The sequence below is a fragment of the Cololabis saira genome, chromosome 24 (assembly GCF_033807715.1).
Source record: "Cololabis saira isolate AMF1-May2022 chromosome 24, fColSai1.1, whole genome shotgun sequence".
Classification (NCBI taxonomy): Eukaryota; Metazoa; Chordata; class Actinopteri; order Beloniformes; family Belonidae; genus Cololabis; species Cololabis saira.
Genome location: NC_084610.1, coordinates 17,863,114 through 17,886,767, shown reverse-complemented (window position 1 = coordinate 17,886,767; position 23,654 = coordinate 17,863,114). Strand labels below are relative to the sequence as shown.

At 39.4% G+C, this 23,654-nt stretch overlaps 1 protein-coding gene across 1 annotated transcript in view; it reads left to right on the top strand.

Moving 5' to 3' along the window:
• Nucleotides 1-386: 386 nt before the first annotated feature.
• xirp2a (xin actin binding repeat containing 2a) overlaps nt 387-23,654 on the top strand; it is a 118,847-nt gene continuing 95,579 nt past the window's right edge. The window contains exon 1 of the mRNA XM_061716163.1: nt 387-799. Within this exon, the coding sequence (XP_061572147.1) occupies nt 596-799 (204 nt within the window). The 5' untranslated portion in view covers nt 387-595. The remainder of the gene's footprint in view (nt 800-23,654) is intronic.

Sequence of the window (23,654 nt, the reverse complement as noted above, 5' to 3'; positions counted from 1 at the left end):
AAAATATATAATTACAAAATATAAACAGTATATACATTGGAATGAAAAATAAAAAAGTAGTGGAATATGGGAAAAAGACAAAAAAAATACGGTCAAAACGTACAAAGACCGGGTCAAATACAGTATTACAAAAGTAATCTGTAACAATTTGTACGGTGAATTAAACCAATTTGACAATTCTATGCCACAATGCCTGTTTGCAGGTCTTATTTCACACAACTGACGAGAATTACATTTTTAAATACGGTTTTAAAGATGTTGAAGAGCCTGAAGTTTCTCTCTCCCCATGCAGCCCTCCCTCTCTCCGCACGGTGCTGTCGTCACTGCTTTGGCACATCTCCTTTTGCTTTCCTAAACCCACATGTGAGTTTACACAGGCCTGAGTATGAGTAATGACAGGGCAGGGGAGAGAGGAAAAAGGGAAAAAGCCCTCGCCTGGGAACGTTTCCTCTCTCCTCCTCCTCTCTAACCTGTCCCTGAACAACCCGGAGAGACAGATCTCCCCCTCTTCCCGATTCCCCCTTCACAATAGACTGAGCAGCAGTCTGAAGGGAAAAGTGTCTGTGTAGGGGGGGGTTAGAGTTTCTCTACAACAATGGAAATTCAATCAGGAAATGGAGAGGAGGCGGCGAGCGTGACCTCGCGCGTCGTCTCCAGCGATGCCTCCAGGCTTCAGGTGGCGGCTTCAGATCATCCGGCGCCCAAAGAGGAGCTGCAGGCTGCAGGCAGGATTGAGAAGTTTGACATCCCACTGAATCATCTGAGGAAAATGTTCGAGAAGCCTGCTGCCATGAGCACTGTAAGTACTGAAATTTTACTTAGGATTTAGGCTTAAACTCTTACTTTTCTCCAAGTAAATTAAATGATCTGCACCTGATATGCATGCATTTTTTCGGGTTTATTTTCTGTTTTTTTCGGGTTTATTTTCGGGTGTGTTTCGAGTTTTTTCCAGATTTATTTTCGGGTTTTTTCGGGTTTATTTTCTGTTTTTTTCGGGTTTATTTTCGAGTGTTTTTCCGGGTTTTTTCGGGTTTATTTTCGGGTTTTTTCGGGTTTATTTCCGGGTTTATTTTCTGGTTTTTTCGGGTTTATTTTCGGGTGTCTTTCGGGGTTTTTTCGGGTTTATTTTCGGGCTCTTTCGGGTTTATTTTTGGATTTTTTTCGGGTTTATTTTCGGATGTGTTTCGGGTTTTTTCGGGTTTATTTTCGGGTTTTTTCAGGTTTATTTCCGGGTTTATTTTCGGGTTTTTTCGGGTTTATTTTCGGGTTTTTTCGGATTTATTTTCGAGTGTGTTTCGGGTTTTTCGGGTTTATTTTCGGGTTTTTTCGGGTTTATTTTCGGGTATGTTTCGAGTACTGTAAGTACTGAAATTTGACTTAGGATTTAGGCTTAAACTCCACTTTTCTCCAAGTAAATTAAAAGATCTGCACCTGATATGCATGCATGTTGTTCAGCAAGCTCCAGCCGGCAGATATAGTTTAAGAGGAATGAAACTTTACACCACGCTATGCAGATTTCACTGTTGCAGAACCGGTTTCATCCACTTTGCAGGGGTTCCATCATCCACAGGGACGTTATATGTAAATATGAGGAATAGACTCAACACAAAAGCCCATGCTCCTCCTATCTCCCTTTATTTGGACTTAATTCAAGCGAAATGTGTGTGTTTTTCCCATTATTCTGTTATGAAAACTACTTTAAGGACACAAAGTGGCCTTCTTCTCCCTCTCTCAGCTCTGTTTTTCCATCCCAGCTGGCTTCTCCGAGAGGAAAATCTCAGTCTGCTGAAATTAACAGGCAACTTTTTCCCCAGCAAACGTCTTTAGACCAGGAGAGAGGCCGATGTGACCTACTTTTTGCTCCATTTGTGGTTATAACATCAAATCGAAACCCTCCTGAATCTTTCAAGGACTATGGGCTCAGTGCAGGTGTGTGGGAACCTCCCAGCACCCCCCCCCAAAACCCCTGAAATAAAAGCCAAGCTAATCCACAACAGCCAGTGAATTATTGGGAAGATTGCAGCTGAAGCTGGAGGTATCTGGCCGGCCAACTGGTGGCAGACACGGGCAGCGCTGCAGACATTCGACACCCTGTTATTTAAGACCTATTTTAGGGGGCTTTATGGTTAAGCAGGACTTCAAAAATACATTTCTAATTGCTGTCAGCTGCTCCGGGAAGATTCTGTGTCAGACTGGATACCCGGTGGAACGATGGGCTTCGATCGCTAGCACATCTGGCTGCTGATGAACAATTTTATGACTTATAATAATAATAATAAAACATTTTATTTATAATTATTTTCGGGTGTGTTTCGGGTTTTTTCGGGTTTATTTTCGGGTTTTTTCGGATTTATTTTCAAGTGTGTTTCGGGTTTTTTCGGGTTTATTTTCGGGTTTATTTTCTGGTTTTTTCGGGTTTATTTTCTGTTTTTTTCGGGTTTATTTTCGGGTTTTTTCGGGTTTATTTTCTGTTTTTTTTCGGGTTTATTTTCGGGTGTGTTTCGAGTTTTTTCCAGATTTATTTTCGGGTTTTTTCGGGTTTATTTTCGGGTGTGTTTCGGGTTTTTTCTGGTTTATTTTCTGTTTTTTTTCGGGTTTATTTTCGGGTTTTTTCGGGTTTATTTTCTGTTTTTTTCTGGTTTATTTTCGGGTTTATCTTCGGGTTTTTTCGGGTTTATTTTCGGGTTTTTTCGGGTTTATTTTCGGATGTGTTTTGCGTTTTTTCAGGTTTATTTTCTGTTTTTTTCTGAAAATTACTGAAATTACTGAAAATCTCAAAGTGCCACAGTTTGATAATTAAAAGGAAACAGAAAAGTAAAATCAAGATAAGAGATAAAAGGGATAAAAGACATGGAAAAAAGAGAATAAAACAATTAAAAACAGCAACTAGGGGAAAAAAAACCATATTGTTTAGTGATAAAATTCTTTGCTAAAAAGAAAGGTTTTTAGTCCTCTTTTAAAATTGTCTGTGGTTTGGGGTGCACTTACAGTAAGGTGTCAGGGAGGGCATTCCAGAGACGTGGGGCACCCAAGGGTGCAGAGTCTTGTCCTGGGAACATGGATGTGGCTAGTGTGAGAAGAGCGGAGGGAGCGTGTAGTGGGTTGTGGGAAGATTGGTTCTTTGAGGTAGGGGGGGCATTACCATGGACACTCTGGTGAGTGAGGAGGGAGACCTTATATTCAACCCTGGTGGAGACAGGAAGCCAGTGGACTGAGTGAAGAATCTATCTTTCTATCTTTATCTTTATTTCGGCTTGTATACACTTTTTACAAAATAAGATGAAAAGGTAATAAAAAAAAACATTTCCTTTGCCGAAAAGGTGTAGGCTGAAGCCGTAGCTTATAGTGCCTACCCTTTTTTTCTTATGATCAGCTTAAATGTAAGACACCAGCATTACTCCGTTGAAACAAACAATACATAAAAAGACAAAAATAAGTAAGACAAAACACAAAATTGACGTTTCACATCCTAGAATGTTCCCGATAGTATACTCTCTATTCATAGTGTTTTATATTTATTTACAGTATTTTCTTTAAACATTTCCATAAACTTAGAACTTAGATAGAACTACATATTTTTAGGTTGTTATTACAACTATTCCAAATTTCTCTAGCCTTAACTGATGTACATCTCTTTTTAATATTAGTTCTTGCTGTCGTCATCTCAAACATGAGTTTCCCCCTCAGGTCATAGCAGGTTTCTTTTATCTGGAACAGGTCCTGAATGTAGTTTGGAAGCAGTTTCTGCTGGGCTTTAAAGGCAAATAAAACAGTTTTCTGCTCTACTATATCATGGAATTTTAAAATATTATATTTAATAAAGAGATTATTTGATGGTTTATAATAGTCAGATCTGTTAATTATCCTTAACGCTCTTTTCTGTAACAGGAAAATAGGGTTTATTTGTTTTATAGGTGTTACCCCATACCTCCACACAATAAGTCATGTATGGAACTATGAGTGAGTTAAACATCAAAAACTGTGCTCTTTGACGGAAAAAATAATTTGTTTTATTTAATATTGCTAGGGTTTTGGACATTTTTGATTTTACACTATTTATAGAATGGGATGATATGGTCGCGTTTCCGCCCCCCCATCAGGATCCTAGCTGCAAAGTTCTGGATGTACTGGAGCCTCTGGAGCAGGGGTCGGCAACCCGTGGCTCTAGAGCCGCATGCGGCACGAAATTTTTACTATTTCCTTGACATTTTGACTTTTTTCACGAAATTTTTACTATTTCCTTGACATTTTGACTTTTTTACTATTTCCTTGACATTTCGACTTTTTCTCTCAAGATTGTACTTCAACATTAATCTTGACATTTCGACTTTTTTCTCGAAATTTTGACTTTTTCTCGCAATTTGACTTTTTTCTCAACATTGACTTTTTCACGAAATTTTTACCATTTCCTCGACATTTCGACTTTTTTCTCAAGATTGTACTTCAACATTAATCTTGACATTTCGACTTTTTTCTCGACATTTTGACTTTTCCTCGACATTTCGACTTTTTTCTCAAGATTGTACTTCAACATTAATCTTGACATTTTGACTTTTTTCTCGACATTTTGACTTTTTTCTCGAAGTGCATAATGAAAATAAAATCTCCCCCCAGTTCTAACTAATATAGCTACATGCAGCATGTGTTGCCTTCATTCTAAGGCTTATACAAGACTTTTCATTTTTTGCGGCTCCAGACATATTTGTTTTTTGTGTTTTTGGTCCAATATGGCTCTTTCAACATTTTGGGTTGCCAACCCCTGCTCTGGAGACTCTTGCTGGGGATCCCGATGAGAAGTGCGTTACAGTAGTCCAGTCTGGAGGAGACAAAGGAGTGGACCAGCTTTTCAGCATCTGGGAGAGTGAGGGAGGGACGGAGTTTGGCGATGTTGTGAAGGTGGTAGAAGGAGATCTTGCAGAGGTGATTTATATGGGAATCAAAGGAGAGTTGGGGGTCCATTTTGACACCAAGGCTGGTGACAGATGAAGAGAGGGGAATGTTGTGGCCAGAGAAGGTGATGCTGGTTATGGATGATGACTGGGTCTGGTGAGGGGTGCCAACCATGATTGCCTCTGTTTTGGAGCTGTTCAGTTGAAGGAGGTTTTGCTCCATCCACGCCTTTATCTCCTCCAGACAGATAGTGAGATGTGAAGAGGATGACACTGGTGACAGGGCTGCAGCTGTAGTAAGGGATATCGTGTAAACAGAAGTTAAAGGAGCATGAGGCAGGATTGAGGCAGGATTAATGAAAGAAATTTGTATATGTTTTAAGTTTTCTAGTAATAATGTCAGATGAAGCGTTCCAAACCCAAAAGAATGAGCCCTCTAGTGTATCTCTCCGTTGCCTTGAACAGGCTGTGTGCTGCAAAATGTGCTGCAATTCTGGGCCCGAATTTCCCGCGCTGTCCTGCGGATGTGACGTCAAATGGCGGGAAATTCGGGCCCCGAATTGCAGCACATTTTGCAGCAAACAGCCTGTTCAAGGCAACGGAGAGATACACTAGAGGGCTCATTCTTTTTGGTTTGGAACGCTTCATCTGACATTATTACTAGAAAACTTAAAACGTATACGAATTTTTTTCATAAATCCTGCCTCATGCTCCTTTAAGAGATTGTGTCGTTTGATGTCTGCTTTTGCTTTTCGGACCGGTTCTTTAGGTTAATGTGTGCAGTTTCCTCACAGACGTGTGTCTGAGCTTCAGTGGGAATGAGCTCAACACACCGAGGCTTGATGGGCCTGCCGCAGGAAGAATCTCTATGTTAACCTGGTCTGGAGGGGGCATTGACATTGTCTTGTGCAAGTTCATATTTCTCATGAAAGTTCAGTTCACATAGTTTAAAAATGAACAATTCACGTTCATAGTTCACCATTTTCACTTTGAACTAGTTCAAATTCAGTTCATTTCAATATTTTTAGATTTTAGAAGTACGACTGAAACGGCCGCCTATCCTAAAACTGTTCACTGTTTACAATAATGTTTTGTCCTAGTGGCTTTTCAACTTTACTCAGAAGCTGTAAATCTCCAACAATATAGTCCATTATCAATGTGTCTACCTGTTGCAGGTAAATCAACCCCCTGAAGGTGCAAAAGGGAGACTGGGGTCGTTTGGGGCTGTTGGGTTTTCTTAGTCTTTTCTGATGACTCTGTTTGATTGTCAAGGACTTGCAGATATTTTCTCACACTGGACAGATGCTTTAACCCCACATAACGTTTCAAATGTGAAGTTGACGAGGCAGATGCTCGGACTTGTTTTATCAGCGCAGGTGGACATCATTTGCACAGAAAGGTTAGATTTCAGTTTTCATCACTAGCTATCGTCGATGCCAGAATGTCTTTGTTTTTTTTTAAGGAAGCACTAAAAGGTTTTAAAAGTTTGACTGTCTCAGCAACAAAAATGCACGTATTAGGCTGAGAAATACTTGGATTGGCTCATCTGTAAAGCTGAGGTCACCTTTTGATAATGCACAGTCCTTTTCAGATGTATTTAAAGGAGGTGATGTTCTTGGGCACGCGGCCATAACGACGACCGGCTGACCTCCAGGTGGTCGTCTTCGTCTGCGTCGGATCTCCCCACCCTCTTTACCCTTGACTGCTTCTAAAGGGGTGCTGGCTTGTTTCCAGGGCAACCTCCTTGCCCTTCTGTGCATGACTTAGGGCACACATGAAGCCAGAGCCACAACTGTTGCATCGCTTTGGAGACCTTGTGTTTTCCATTATTCTGGATGCGTTAAATAAGATCTTCGACTTCTCCCTAGATAGCCGTGTTGTGATTTGATTTGATTTGAAGATTTTTTTATTTCGAACATGCATGTTAAAAAAAAAGAATACAAAAAAGTACAAAAAAAAGTACAAATATATATATATATATATATATATATATATATATATATATATATATTTAAAAAAAAATAAAAATTTTTTTTCCACATATATTACATACATTCTTACATATAACAAGAGTTTCAATAAATTTATTAATAAAACACACATAACCAAACACCCCTACTTTATTAACTGTTCACTATAATGATATTATTCTCAATTATAATAAATATAGTCAAAAACAAAACAAATCAAAGCAAACAAAAATAAATCAAAACAAACGCCGAGCATTTAGTTGTGCTACTATGTATGTATGTAATAATAGAAGTAATTATCATGTATAGTATTACATTATCATTACTTTACAATAACACATACAATATAATAGAGAACAATAGACAGCAATGATATAACAATATGCTTGATTAACTATATAAGAGTAGATATGCTATATATACTGGTTCATATATTTACCCCCAATTATATACATAAAAAAAACTATAAATCTATATATCGACATGTCTACATATAACTATACATCGATATATATTAATAGAGATATACAGGACTGTCTCAGAAAATTAGAATATTGTGATAAAGTTCTTTATTTTCTGTAATGCAATTAAAAAAACAAAAATGTCATACATTCTGGATTCATTACAAATAAACTGAAATATTGCACACCTTTTATTATTTTAATATTGCTGATTATGGCTTAGAGTTTAAGATTAAGATTCCCAGAATATTCAAAATTTTTGAGATAGGATATTTGAGTTTTCTTAAACTGTAAGCCATGATCAGCAATATTAAAATAATAAAAGGCTTGCAATATTTCAGTTGATTTGTAATGAATTGTGTTACATTTTTGTTTTTGTAATTGCATCACAGAAAATCACAATATTCTAATTTTCTGAGACAGTCCTGTAGATATATAAATACTGTACGTGATGCACACGTCTGGCCAGCAGATGGCAGTATAGCATCTTTAGCAGCGCAGGCTGACGTTGAAACTAATAAGTGACATGTTTTTAAACAGGACACACACAGTCGCAGAATTACTAATCACCTCCGTTTAAAAAGAGGGCTCATTGTTTTCATTGCCAGGAGGAGTCTGAAAATGTGCCTTTTCCGTGCTGAGCGCTGTCAGATTTTCAGGATTTCCATAATTGGTGATAGATCTGATTCTGATGAATTCACAGCGCAGCATAAAAGATTTTAAAAGGATTTGGAAGCATGGGCTGCCGCCAGTCACACCTGGATAACAGGATAACACGCATGGATTAAGACAGAGACGGGGGCTTATGTTGTTGTTTAGGTGGAACACTCATGTTCCCTGCTTCCCGACTCCCGTGTCATGCAGCAAAGTCGGAGGGCAGCACAAGAGGTCTGGAATGTTCTGGGGGGTTATTTCCGCCACATGAATCACCATCTCAACTCTCCCACTCGTGCGCGTGGAGCCATAGGTGTAAATGAAGCCTCTGCAGAGCATTGGTGGCGCGCCTGCAGCACGTCACCCGTTTTTAAAAGGCTGTGATGGCAGCGATGCTGCTGCAAGCCTCCCGGACGGGTCAGTCCCACCTAGGGTTGCCACCTTTCAGAAATAGAAATAAGGGACGCCCTGATTTCAGCAGCGCAGGAGCCAAAAAAAAGCCCCAAAACCTCTAAACTGCATAAAAATGTGTTTATTTTATATGAAAAAACAAAATGCTTTGATTTAAAGTTTAAAGTGCTTTAATAGCATTGAACTTTCATGACTGTACAGACAGCCAACCATACTAGTAACTGAAATATCCTCCTATGTATGTATGTCCACATCAGCCCAGATGTAGAATATAGCCTACAGGTGAAGAATATGGTGTAAAAGTTAATTTATTTCAATAATTCAACTAGAATATGGTGTAAAAGTTAATTTATTTCAATAATTCAACTAGAATATGGTGTAAAAGTTAATTTATTTCAATAATTCAACTAAAATATGGTGTAAAAGTTAATTTATTTCAATAATTCAACTAGAATATGGTGTAAAAGTTAATTTATTTCAATAATTCAACTAGAATATGGTGTATAAGTTAATTTATTTCAATAATTCAACTAGAATATGGTGTAAAAGTTAATTTATTTCAATAATTCAACTAGAATATGGTGTATAAGTTAATTTATTTCAATAATTCAACTAGAATATGGTGTAAAAGTTAATTTATTTCAATAATTCAACTAAAATATGGTGTAAAAGTTAATTTATTTCAATAATTCAACTAGAATATGATGTATAAGTTAATTTATTTCAATAATTCAACTAGAATATGGTGTATAAGTTAATTTATTTCAATAATTCAACTAGAATATGGTGTAAAAGTAAATTTATTTCAATAATTCAACTACAATATGGTTTAAAAGTTACTTATTTCAATAATTCAATTAGAATTTGGTGTAAAGGTTAATTTATTTCAATAATTCAACTAGAATATGGTGTAAAAGTTAATTTATTTCAATAATTCAACTAGAATATGGTGTAAAAGTTAATTTATTTCAATAATTCAACTAGAATATGGTGTAAAAGGTTAATTTATTTCAATAATTCAACTAGAATATGGTGTATAAGTTAATTTATTTCAATAATTCAACTAGAATATGGTGTAAAAGGTTCATTTATTTCAATAATTCAACCAGAATATGGTGTAAAAGTTAATGAAAATACGGTACAAATCGCGTCCCGTATTAGTTCAATACGGGACGCAACATTTTTTTCTCAAATAAAGGACAATTCCGTATTTTACGGGACAGGTGGCAACCCTAGTCCCACCTCAGTTCTGTCACCCCGTCACATTTAAGGATTCAAGTGCCAAAAGATGAGCTGAAGTCGGTTCAATTTGAACTATTTTACCAAAGTAAAAGATAAATGAATAAGCGCACTGCTCCTCACTGAAGCCTGAATGTCAAATTCCCTAAAAGCCTCAAGTATCTTCCTGAAACCGACTCCAGGATCTCCACCGATTCCCCTGAGCTCGTATGAAATTCCATTAACTTGCACGCGCCATCTCCATTCCTCACATTCAAATCTTTTAATGACTTTGGCAGCAGAGACGTGTTTGTGTTTTCTTCTCTACTCCATGTGCTGTGTGATGATGTCGCTCGTCTCCTTGTATTTGAAAATAGTCACACTGAAACGTGTCGACGAAACTCTGCTTCTCCTGAGCTCATTATTCTGTTAATGGATAGCAGCGTGCACAGAAGCCTCTCTACGTCTGCCTTGCTTTAGGTCGGCCGTGTTCTGCCAGCGCTATCGGGTAGCGTGTCCCTCCAACATGAGATCATCTCTTCCCAGAGCGGGGTAATGAACGCATGTCTCCGGGCCTTTTTCCACACATCTCTGTGTGACTCAGATGGTCTTTTTCTCTAACGCTGTTCGACACCCGCAGCCCCAACGGAGCATATGCCTTCGACACTTAGCCAAGGACTACAAGGCTCGCTGTTTCAATCATTCATTATGGCACCGTGTCTTTGCAAGGAGGGAGGCGGTCGCTACAAACACGTTCAGTACAGGTCCTCCGGGTGCAGATATGAGAAGATGCTACGGTTGTGCAGCAGGGCTATGTTTAAAAAAAGGAAAAGAACCCCTGTGTGAGTGGGATTATTAACATTCAGGTGTACACAATGCCAAAGAGGAAAGACATTAGCACTGATCTTATGGCGCTTTTCCACTAGCACCTACTCGGCTCTACTCACCTCAACTCGGCCAAGTTTCTTTTCCATAACAATTCAGCACCTGGAGCAGATGTAAGTGGGTTGGAGCGAAGCTGCTGTGACGTATTTGATTGTGTATCTAAACGAAGAAGACAACAACACTAAAGCTGTAGAACCTGGAGGAGATGATAGATGTGCTGCTGGGTCTGTGGCTTGTGTTCGATATCAAGTTAAAAAATGAGAGAGAGAGAAGCTTCAAGCGGCTACTAGGGATGGGCGGTATGGACTAAAAAATGTATCACGATAATTTCTGGCATTTATCCCGATAACGATAAAAATGACGATAAAAAAAATACCAATTCAACTCCATTTTTGTAACTATAAATCTATCTCGCTCTCAGATCCGCCATGTTTGTCATCAATGGGAATTTATCTTTCTTTCTTTCTTTCTTTCTTTCTTTCTTTCTTTCTTTCTTTCTTTCTTTCTTCTTTTTTCCCTTCCTTCCTCCTTTCCTCCTGCTCTTTCCTTCCTTCTTCCCTTCCTCTTTTCTCCCTTCCTTCCTTTCCTTGTTTTCTCCCTTCCTTCTCCCCTTTCCTTCCTTCCTTCCTTCCTTCCTTCCTTCCTTCCTTCCTTCCTTCCTTCCTTCCTTCCTTCCTTCCTTCCTTTCTTCCTTCTTTTTTCCCCTTCCTTCTTTCCTCCTGCTCTCTCCTTCCTTCTTCCCTTCCTCTTTTCTCCCTTCCTTCCTTCTTTCCTTGTTTCCTTCCTTCCTTCCTTCCTTCCTTCCTTCCTTCCTTCCTTCCTTCCTTCCTTCCTTCCTTCCTTCCTTCCTTCCTTCCATAAATCAGCTTTACACAAAAACATAATCAACGGGAATTGATCGTTTTTACCGCGACATGACAAATTCTTATTGTGAGGAATTTTTTTGACGGGTTATCGTGAACGGTAAAATATCGCCCATTCCTAGCGGCAACGCTTTTTAATTCTTTAGTTTGTCTCGGCGCTGCTGAAAAGTCAGCTGGAGCCGCGAGCAGCTATGAAGTGACAGAGCTCCTGGTAGATCTGGTCGTTCCTTATCGCCTGTCTAGATCCCTTTTTAATTCTCTCCTCAGCCACCAGGTTTATGAACATCTGCACCTCAGAGTTGGATCATGAAACAGACTTTTGCTGCCATTGCCTGTTGAATAAAATGAACAGGAAGCCGCGAGTCGTTCTTTCACTGATTTCTGCCTCCTGACTCAGACGTCTGACTCCAACCCCCCGACCAATCGGTGGCCTGTAGTGTGATGATGTCAGATACAGCCGACTCAGCCGCTTAGAACCTCTGCAGAATAGTTACAGAAAAGTATCTACCTGGCACGTTAGACCCCTAGTGGGAAAGAACCAAACCGAGGCGAGTCGAGTCGGGCTGAGTAGGTACTAGTGGAAAAGCGCCATTAGAGAATTGGTGACGTGGGAAAAGTTCCAGGCATTTACAAACATTTGGGAGTCGGTCATTCTGGTGAGAGATTAATCACACTTATAGACAGTTTCCATCCACCAATGCAGGCCATGGTGAGCTTGTTAAGTGTTAAACTTGTGTCAGCAAAAACTCTTTTTCGTGCAACACTAACAGGACTTCTGGAACAAGAAAGGAAGGTGTTTGGCCTTAAAATGCACGGCACCTACCAAAGATAGAAAGCATCTGATGTGAGTGGTCGTGCATAAAGGTGTATGGGGTGATTCTGTGGGCTTGTTTTGCAGCTACATGACCTGGACACCTCTGCATACCAGAGTTCGACTGGAATTGGTTCATGCAAAAGGAGCTAATCTGCAAGAAACTGACAAAAGAATAAATGTGCTGCAATCACGCCGTCGAGGGCCAGACTTTAAGCTGATTGAAATAGTGTGGTAGGATTTTTAAGAGAGCTGCGTATCCATGACTACCTCAGTGAAATAAAGCAATGTTGAAAGGAAGATAGGATCCAAATTCTTCTAGAACAGAGTGAGAGACTGATAGCATCATAAAGAAAACAGTAAACTCAAGTAATTGCTGCTGAAGGTGGTTCTACATGCTATCGTTGACTCATGCGCTTCTGCATTTTACCTTAACTGAGTTGTACCTTCTTTTTCACATGACTGTTATTTTTAGAGCATTTTCTGAGGAAACGAATCAGTATAGCTTAACTACAAAATACAGCTCAGATATACGCAGAACTTATTCAAGGCCGCTGTGAAACAAGCCGATAAGGAGCCGGGGTTCAAATTTCCCTGCGGACCTTGATAATTTAACTAATTCTTCGCACATTAAACGGTTCGGTTCTGTAATTGACTTGGGCAGCCCGCCGAAAGATCAATATCAAAGTAATTCTCTGATAGTTGAGAATGGCAATACATACCTGCAGCTGACACTACAATTGAGCATTAATTAGTTTGAAAGCGCATGGGGTAGCCAGGACAAGCCGGTTCACGGAAAACAGGAGGTCATTATGTCCATAATTATTAGCGGAAAGGGAGTGAAGAAAAAAAATCACTTAAAGGATTTGGAGTGGATTTATATCCACGATAAAGGCAGTTAAAACTAGGGCTGCAGCTATCGAATATTTTAGTAATCGAGTATTCTACTGAAAATTCCATCGATTAATCGGATAAAAAAATGTTGTTTAGTTAAAGAGCAATTATAAATATACATAAGATGTTAGATGTTAATTGACATTACTAAGACTGAATTATATAATATAGTAGGTTCATGGCTGTGCATTTAAAAACCCTGAACTTACACCAGTCGACCAAATTCACTGCCTTCACTCAAAAAACTAAGGATCTTACAAAGAAATGTTCTTATTTCTAACCTAAAAATGCAATTACACCTCATAACACACATCACTTAAAAGGTTAGGTGTTTTTCCATCGTGTTTCAATTGAACTTTCATTTGTGTCAAGCTAATTTTAAGTTCTAGTTAAGTTTTAAGTTAAAGTCTTGATAAGATTTTGAGTTTTGGCAGTGTTCAAAATGGAATTATAAGACTTGCTGTATTGGAGCACATTAGGCTCCAGTGCTACTTGATGTTTTATCCATTAATGACTACAGAGCTAAAATTGAGAACTACCCAGTTAGCTTTATTACGTTTTTATTTTTCACCCTCATCACTCTACAGCTCTGTGTTTTTACAGATTAAATGCGTTAGCCGCATCGACAGAAGTCATAATTAATAGAAACCTCGCCCTCCACAGGGCTAACGTTATGTTATCAAGGTACCGTACAGTTGATATCATTAATTAGCGCTACATGAACTTAATTTTAGCTTGTCTGGGGTGACGGTCCTCCCCCCTTGGAGTAAACAGGGTGTTGGTGGAGATGCTGCAGCGTTGAGGACGTACTGGTGTCGTATCAGCTCTGTCTTACAGTGAAACATGCAACAGTGTTGCCTTGGTGTCCAACTGGAAATGCTCCCACACTTTTGACATTTTCTGCCTTTTTCTTTTAGTTAAAACCAAACATATCCTCCTCTTTCTTCTACCTTTATGTGCGTGTCGTCAGCGCGTTGTGCCGCATTAAACGTAGTCCGGGCGAAAATACCCTGTTTTGAGCTGGCAAAATGAAACGATTCCTCGAGGTAGAGAAAATTCCTCAATCATTTTTTGTAATCGAATTCCTCGAATTATTCGAGGAATCATTTCAGCCCTAGTTAAAACCCCCACATCCCTAGAAAATACAAGCCACCTGCATGGGGCTCATAACCTGACAATTGACACTGCAGGGGTAGGTAGGCAACCTATGGCATGTGTGTTTGTAAAAATGCGTGGGAACTCACCATTTTTCTCAAAAACTGTATGACTTTTTTGGCAAAGTTTTATGATTTTTTTTCCATGAAATTCTATGACTATTTCCTGGTTGCAGAAATGTTATGAGATTTTTTTCCAATAAATTGTATGACTTGTATGACTCATACATCTGTTTGTATGTTTTAACTACTACTATATACTGTATTTAGATTGGATTGATGTTCCAGTTTCAGTAACTTTATTGTGACACGAGGCTTGAGGCTTGTAATATAGGACAGGTAAACGTAATTTTATTGGGTTAGTCACATTCTAACTATCTGGTGATGTAGTTCAGCCACCTGGCATTCCCCTCTCCAAATATGATCACCATCAGAGAGTGAGTATACTTAATTTATAAGCTATTATGCCACTAATCCTCCATTCAGAATGACCGTTTCAGAGAGAGGCTGTGTCTAAAGAAATCTCATTTTCAAGAGAACTGTACCAGATATCTCCATAAAACCACTGGTTAGTATTCAATAGCATTCAACTAAGTAATAGTATATTTTATAGGGATTTATGTTTTTCTGATAACTGAGAGAAAAGTGAAGGAGTCCTATATGTTCTTATTACCAAAAAGTACAATCTCCGCCTAAACTAAAGGTATGATTACAGTGCTTTATTTCACTATCTTCTCAGGTAAATCATTTTCTGATGGGGGTAGACAGCCACCTGGTTCATACCTCAGCAAGTTTGATGCAGAAAAGAGGGAGAATTCTCAAGTTATGGGCTTTTTCTCTAACTTTTCCCCGATTCGAACTGGGCCAATGTGGCCCCTTTTCAGGGTTTGGAGTAGTTATAAAGAAGAGCCACAAAAACTAATTTCCCCCCAAAATCAAAAACCACAACATCCAATTTCACTAATAGGAGATCTTGAAGATAATATAAATCAGTGGTGTTTTTGAATTTGGAATTAATTATTCCGAATTAAATAATTCAGAATTAAACTATTTTCCTTTGAGTTTACATGGAAATTGTAATTCCGAATTGAGGTTTACATGGAAAACACGTTTGATCGGACCGGAAGTTACGTCTACCGGAATAAAAACAAACTTAGCCGCTTAACCGCTACAACTTTGAAAAGCTCACAATTTTAATGTTTCCTGCCATCTGTTCTTTTAATTATTTCCAGGTCCTGCAAGTTATTTATTAAATAAATGGTCTCTGCTCTTGACCACCGTCAGACACGTTCTATAAACCGAGACAGCCCACTACGGTTGGGTTTCCTGTATCTGTGTCACGTGACTGCCACGCCCCTTTAGGAGACAGGAAGTAGGTCCCGAGTCTATTGAGTCCTATGGGAAAAGTGAACGTGAGCACAGATTATTACCAATTCCTTCGCCCCACAGTAACCTAAGTAAATATGGGACCCATTTTTCAAAAGCCACAAGCCTTCTGAACATTCTGACACCAAAATGGAAATTTTCAGACCGACAGATTAGGAGAAAATGAACTTTGTTTGAGACCTGTCTCTGTCTGAGCAACACACTCTCGTGAGATTTGGCTCTCATCGTTTTCCCATCGGATAAAATGAAGTTTAAAACTAAAATAAAACTTGCTTCTTTGCTTAATAATACTGTTATTTTTATTATTTAAGTCTTTTTGGAAGAAAGTTGTACTTTATCTAGTGTTTTATGTTCCAAAACGATGTGGGGAGAGGGGCGGCCACGCCCACTTAGGAGACAGGAAGTGTATACTATTTCATACTATTGGCAGTAACGGTAATGCGCTATCTTGTGTATAGAGGATCTTTGCCACCGTTTACTGCGTGCTGCCATCTTGAAACTTTGTTTTGAAAACAAGCCCAGCGTGGAATATAAACGTCATGGAGACAGACGGGCGAGGGAACGAGCAGAAAGAAAGACCGGAATTAATTTAAAGCGGAATGAGTGTAAACATGATCGCAGAATTATTCTATTCGGATTTAAATCATCGGAATAAACCAGCCACTTACTTTTAATATTAATAGAATATTAATAGAATTAAGTTTAATTCGGAATGGCCATTTTCATTCGGAATTAGGTGCTTACATGGTCATTTTTAATCATTTTAAATTGGATTTCATTTTAATTCTGAATGAAAGAGGAATTAAACTTCCCATGTAAACGCACTCATTGTTGTGGTTGGTTCTATCTCGGGTAGGGGTATCTCTAAAACTAAAGCCTTTTTTGAGGACTTATTCCTAGACTATCAGGTCAGATCCAGTTCAGCATGCAGCAATAGCTAATTTGTTCTTCTGTATGAATCTGCATTACTCACTCACACAAGTATAGACGTGAATCCCCCGTATCTGAGCGAGGCGTGCTGCGTGCCAGCTGATGTGAGCGCCGCGGTCGGCTGTAAATTTAGAGAAGCTGGGAACAGTCAGAACACTTCAGAGAAGCCAAGTAAAAATAGTAGTCCCGGGTGATGTTAGCATTCCTCAGTGAGCATTTAGAGACAGGGGAGACTGATGAAAGCGCCTGAAATACGATTTACATTCAGCCAGCGTAGGGAGCGCGTGTGAGCGGGAGTTCAGACGGAGCGGATGGGGGGGAGCGGGACGCGGTAATGATGATGAAGATAGATCTGGAGCTGCAGAGATGGGCTCTGATTAAGCGGGGGAGGTGGGAAGGTGAGGGTTCAATAAGAAAATCATTCCTGTTGGAGCCGGTCAGGGAGGTCAGAACGCCGATTAGCACATTATATTCATGTTGCAGTGATGGTTGACTTCCGCTGGACCTTCTTCTGTCACTGACAGGGACATTTTACAGCCTTGTTTATTTATTTATTTGGAGTTTTTTTGTCTTGAACAGAAGAAGAGGCGGTTTCCTGTTGTTCTTTTTTTCATGCATTTCCTTTTTTGTTTAATTTAATGTTAAGAAGAAAACAAATTCTACAATTCTCTTTGTTTTTCTTCACCATTGATGTTTTATTGAAGGTTTGCAATATACAAACAATGTAAAACAATCAGTCATTTCAGTTCACAACATCAGCAGCACAGAGCACAGTCATGCATCATCAATAATAACAAATGAAAAAGTTAGAAAAATAAATAAATAAATGAAAAGAAAAAGAAAAAAAAGAATAAATACATAAAAGAAACAAAACCTTGGTCTGACAGACTTTATATATTGCATAAAAAATTAGAATTATATTTGTGACAACTTAATGAGTGAAAATCTCAGAATGGATCATTGATATACATTTCTTATTTGCAAATAATTTAAGAGACTTGAGATAATAATCAATTTCAATCAAAAACAACTTAAATAGTTTTGAAATTTACATTTATGGATGTAAATTTTTTTCTAATAAAGTATAAAGATTGACAATAGTACATAACTTCTTTTCTTTGAATTCAAAATAAGTAATAATGTTTTTCCCTTCAATGTTGCTTTTATGTGTTGTTTTACATACTATATAAGTTCTTTCCAAAATGTGCTGCTATAAGAGCAACCACAAAACAAGTGTCAGGTTCAGTTATACAAAAGGTACACTTGTTATCGATGTCAAGGAATTTTGAGATATATGTGTTAGATGGGTATATGTTATGTAGTATTTTTAAATGTAGTTCTCTGATTTTGTTTGTATCACAGAATTTGAAAGGATCAAGTGCCATTGTGCCAATTAATATGCATGAAAATAGCATTCCAAGAAAATTTCCCTTGTGGTGTTATTTTCCTCACATTGTAAAAACATTCTCTGATATGTTTATTAGACTTTTTACACAAAATATCCATACCATTTATATAAAGACTGTTAATAGTTGTATGTTGCACATTTAGTTTTTTATAGCTTTTCATTAATTCTACTTTTCCGCTGGGAATGGAGTTTATTACCAAGTTAAATTATTTAAATTCGGTAGGGTTTCCTGTTATTCTGATGAAGGAGTAAAACAAAGAAAGCATCACACCAGCAGAGGAAGAGCGAGCTTGGATTCTAGCTGCGTTGTTTTATAAAAAACACATAAAACCCATGGAGCACATGAACTGGTGGGATCCGTCTGCCTCTGTCCAGCGCTCATATCACACTCATTTTCATCTCACTTCAGTCTCCGGGGCCTCCACGGATACAAACCCCCGTAATTGTTCCAGCATCTCTGGAAAAAGCTCCTCTAGAGAACGTGAAGATTCCTCTCAAGTATCTTCTGATTGGACAAACTCCCGGAAGCGTGTCGGATGTGCACATGCTCAGACACTCATTCCCAATATATGGATACAATATCAGCTTTTCCTATAAATGACCTCAGCTAATCTAATCCTTTCAGATTTGAGCCAGATACAAATTTAATATTGTTTATATTGTCATTAGGATGTGATTCATAGCTTCTTTCAACCACGATCCAGTACCCACATTTTATTCTTGTTTCTCGCTCGTCGTCCTTCCCCGTTAAACTAATCCCTCTTACAATATTTCATCGGGACGCCTGTAAACGAACATTCAGCATGAAGGCAACAAATGTCACATGGTATGATGTAATCAGATGAAACGGCGGTTGTTGGTGTGCTCTGAGAATAGCTCCGCGGTCCAGCCTGCATTCGTGCTCCTGATACACTGAAAACTGGGGAAACTACACGGTGCGAGCGAGATGGGTCCGGTCTTCGTTTGCAAATGCATTTGGGTCAATTAAATCGGCGCCCTCCGCCTTCAGAGCTGCTATCGCGTGTCACTGAGCAAGACACCAAACCCTGCAGGAACAGACAATAGTATTGGAAATGTGGCAAGTGGAATTCATCCCTCTGTCCTTCTCTTCTGTTTTCCAGCCACCCGGGGTAAAAAGGTGGCAGCCACATCGGTCTGACTGTCGCGCTCGTGCCACACACTTATTCTGCATATATTTCAAAGCATCTACTTCAATCCCTCTCCCAGTGTGTGACAGCGGCGTCCTGAAGCAGACGAGGGATGATTTGGTGACGGGGTCATGGGCTTCCGGCCTGTGCACGGAAGGCTGTCTCCTTCAGGTCCATCCGTCACAAATAGTTGAGAATGTCAGCGTCTGCTGTGACAGTAGGAACGTGGGACACACGTTAGGATCGTGTTGCAGTGCGGTCGTGATCCTGTTGATCATCGCCACCTCCAGTCACGCCTCCGATGGGCCAATGGAAGGTTTCATCAAACTGGCTATAACGCGGTTCACCTTTCACGTCTCGCTGCTTCACGGATTTGCATTGTGCATCGTGTTCTGCATCCTGATTGGCTAAACAGTCTCCCCGCTTCAAACGTTGGTCGCTTAGCAACAATGCTGAGAACGGTCAATGAGCTTCAGCAGCAGCTCAAGAACGGGACCCTTAGATGAATCGTTCATTACAGTCTCAGATATAATCCATGGTGGCATGTCGGTTCATAACAATCTTTTTGCCCAGAAGAAAAAAGAGCGACAACAACTACCCATAACTATTTTCTTCGCTCGAAAAAACACACCTGCATCGCGGGCTTTAGAAGAAAAAGACGCTACAGAGCGAGTCAGGATGCAGCGGCATCAGAAGAGCAGCGAGTCACAATTTGTCCTACTGTACTTATTGTATTTTTTTCATAATCATTTCTCTTTTTCTCCCGTTCAAATCCAATTACTCGGGTCGCGGTGGGGCGGGGCTGATCTCTGCAATTTGAAGCCTTGTATAATAATTGTAAAAAATGGGATTACTGTAAACCATTTATTGCAGTAGTGAGTAGTTTGCAACTATTAGAAAAAAGCCAAAGAATGAATAAGACAGCCAAATGAAAACACAGAACTTCCTAAGGTGATGAATTACAGCCAGCATTTTCTCCATCTGTCATAAACAATAACCATCAATGTATTAACACGAAAGTTGTCTTAGAATACCTCCCAAGAGAGTTCAGCCGTGTTACCTCTGAGTACACACCACCAGCTTACTGTCTTCCAGCTTTCAAACCGCAGGGAAAATAAAGCTGGCCCATGTTTAGCATGCATGTAGCTCCTCTACGCTGAGGCATGATCAGAAGAGGACATGGTTTCTCCAGCTGTGGCCACCCAGCTGAGGAGGTGGAAGCTGAGCGCTGACGTTAACGTCGTGACTGGATGTACATGCAGAACACCATCCTTCCCAGAAACAGACCCTGGATCACCAGTGTCATGAAAAGGTTGCGGATTGAGAGGAAAAGAACCTTCAGAGGAGACATGAGCTGCGTCCGAAATGCCATACTTCCACCCTAATGAGTAGCAAAAACAGTATGTGAGATTTTTTAGTGCGTCCGAAGCATTAGTACTGTACGTACACAATAGTATGCGCTATCCATACTCATTCCGGAGAAATTTATAGCTAAGCAGAAACTTCCCACAATGCAATGCAGCAGTGTTTGGTTGCTAAGTGCTGTGCGGATACTTAGCAACCAACAAAAATGGAGGATAACGTTACCGGTACCAAAGATACTCTATACAGAAGATAGCGCATTACCGTAACTGCCAATGGTATGAAATGGTTTACACTTCCTGTCTCCTAAGTGGGCGTGGTCGCCCCTCTCCCCACATCGTTTTGGAACATACAACACTAGATACAGTACAACTTTCTTCCAAAAAGACTTAAATAATGAAAATAACAGTATTATTAAGCAAAGAAGCAAGTTTTATTTTAGTTTTAAACTTCATTTTATCCGATGGGAAAACGATGAGAGCCAAATCTCGCGAGAGTGTGTTGCTCAGACAGAGACAGGTCTCAAACAAAGTTAATTTTCTCCTAATCTGTCGGTCTGAAAATTTCCATTTTGGTGTCAGAATGTTCAGAAGGTTTGTGGCTTTTGAAAAATGGGTCCCATATTTACTTAGGTTACTATGGGGCGAAGGAATTGGTAATAATCTGTGCTCACGTTCACTTTTCCCATAGGACTCAATAGACTCAGGACCTACTTCCTGTCTCCTAAAGGGGCGTGGCAGTCACGTGACACAGATACAGGAAACCGAACTGTAGTGGGCTGTCTCGTTTATTGAACGTCTCTGGTATAGCTAAGCAGAAACTTCCCACAATGCAATGCAGCGGTGTTTGGTTGCTAAGTGCTGTGCAGATACTTAGCAACCAACAAAAATGGAGGATAACGTTAGCGGTACCAAGCAAAGCAGCAGCAGCACCACCATCATGCTACAATTTAAATGTGAGTAATTAGGTGTGATTTCTCTTTGGTTTCCATAAGATATTAACCAGATGAGTTCATCATTTGTCACATTATTGCGTGGGTAAATGTATTTGCAAAGTTTACGAATGAGCTAGCTACAGGCAGCCAATGATAATCGGGAAAGAGCGGAGCGGAGCTGCTACTGCTGCTGTGACAGAAGTTGTTACCATGGTAACAACTCCCCCTCCCAACGGCACGAAGTGCCGTGTGGCTCTTGTACGTGAGTAGTACGTCCCAATTAATGCATACTACTGATATTTACTCAAAAGTGTGCCGAACTGAAGTACAGGACTGTCTCAAAAAAATTAGAATATTGTGATAAAGTTCTTTATTTTCTGTAATGCAATTAAAAAAAACTAAAATGTCATACATTCTGGATTCATTACAAATCAACTGAAATATTGCAAGCCTTTTATTATTTTAATATTGCTGATTATGGCTTACAGTTTAAGATTAAGATTCCCAGAATATTCTAATTTTTTGAGATAGGATATTTGAGTTTTCTTAAGCTGTAAACCAAAGGCTTGCAATATTTCAGTTGATTTGTAATGAATCCAGAATGTATGACATTTTTGCATTACAGAAAATAAAGGACTTTATCACAATATTCAAATTTTCTGAGACAGTCCTGTATACTTTTTGAGTATATACCGTTTAGTATGGCATTTCGGACACACTGATGGAGCTTTGCAGGGAGAAGGAGCTGAACCAGAGCGTCCAGAGCGGATCAGCAGATTTTCCTGAGTGGGAGGAAGCCTCATCTATCAATGGACCACCAGCCCAAACACCCCCTGTTGTGAGAGTCTTTAATCAGAGTAGACGATGCCACCACCCACCTGCTCCAACACCCAGATAACTGGATAGCTGCCGGGTGAGAGGTTCCAGGAAACAAACAAGGACGCCTCCATAACTGCCCGCATTATTGACTATCTGACACAGAGACGCCAATTTGTGAGAGTGAAGTGTCGCATGTCCGACAGCTCGTCAGCAGCACATGACCATTGGAAGGGACTGTACTTCAGTTTCTCCTCCTTCTCCTGTTCCTAGGGTTGCCAACTCCCTGAAAAATAAATAAGGGACACCTCATCGATTGTCTTCACCCTTCCTGGCGTGGGGAATTTTTGTAGCCCCTTTTCTTATTGACTCGAACCTGAATTGAATTAGATGCATATTTTTGAATGTCATGAACACATGGAAAACAAATTATTATCCAGCAATTCACTTTAATACAAAATAACGAAATGAACTGAATAAAATAAGTATCTTTCTTAAACAGAAACCTGTCCTGCTTAACTTAAAATTTTATAAATTAATATAAAACAATAGAAAGAAAGCAGAACATCCATTCTGTAATAGTGCGCATTTTTAGTGCAATAACAAAAGTGCAAACAGAAAGTCTGTAGAAAACTTGTAAACATATTTGTGCCTCAAAGGCCATGACTGTAGGCTACAGTTGTAAATCAGAAAAAAATAACTTATGAACTCAACAGCTCAATGCCATTTTCCATTGGCATTGAGCATTTTATGACTACTTTTTGACTCTCACAGTAATACGGGACAAAGTGCGTCCCTTTTCAACTCAATACGGGACGTGTACTTTAGTTTATAAATACGGGACAATTCCGTTTTTCAAGGACGGTTGGCAAACCTACCTGCTCCGGACACATGTTTGCACCGAGACCAGGCATATCTTCTGCTGGAATACTGAGGCCCTGTTTACACGTAGCAAAAATGGTGGTGTTTTCATGCGTTTTGGCCGTTCGTTTACACAGAAACAAAGCTCAAAGTCACCAAAAACGATCATTTATGAAAACTCTGGCCAAAGTGGAGATTTGCAAAAACTCCGTCTTCACGTTAGCTTGTAAACAGAGGGAAACGGACATTTAGGCTTCAGAACGTCACATTATGCGTCAAAAAATATCACTCATGCTCGACCTGCGTTTACAATTTGTTTGGCCACGTGTCATTTGTTGATGTTTTTTTTCAGGATTCTGATTAGCTAGCATGACTTTATACTTCTTGTTACACTGCCGCCTGTAAGTTTGGCTCATAGCACCTTAACAGCGTATTTATGCAGATTTGTGTAAATGATGGTCTTTTTCAAAACGTAGAGGGGGAAATATCCGTTTTTTTAAATACCCAGCTATGTGTAAACGTGGCCTTAAAATATCAGTGCGGTTGTCTGCTGGGGCAGCTGCATCAGAGCCAGTGACTAAAGCTGATCTTGAGGCTGG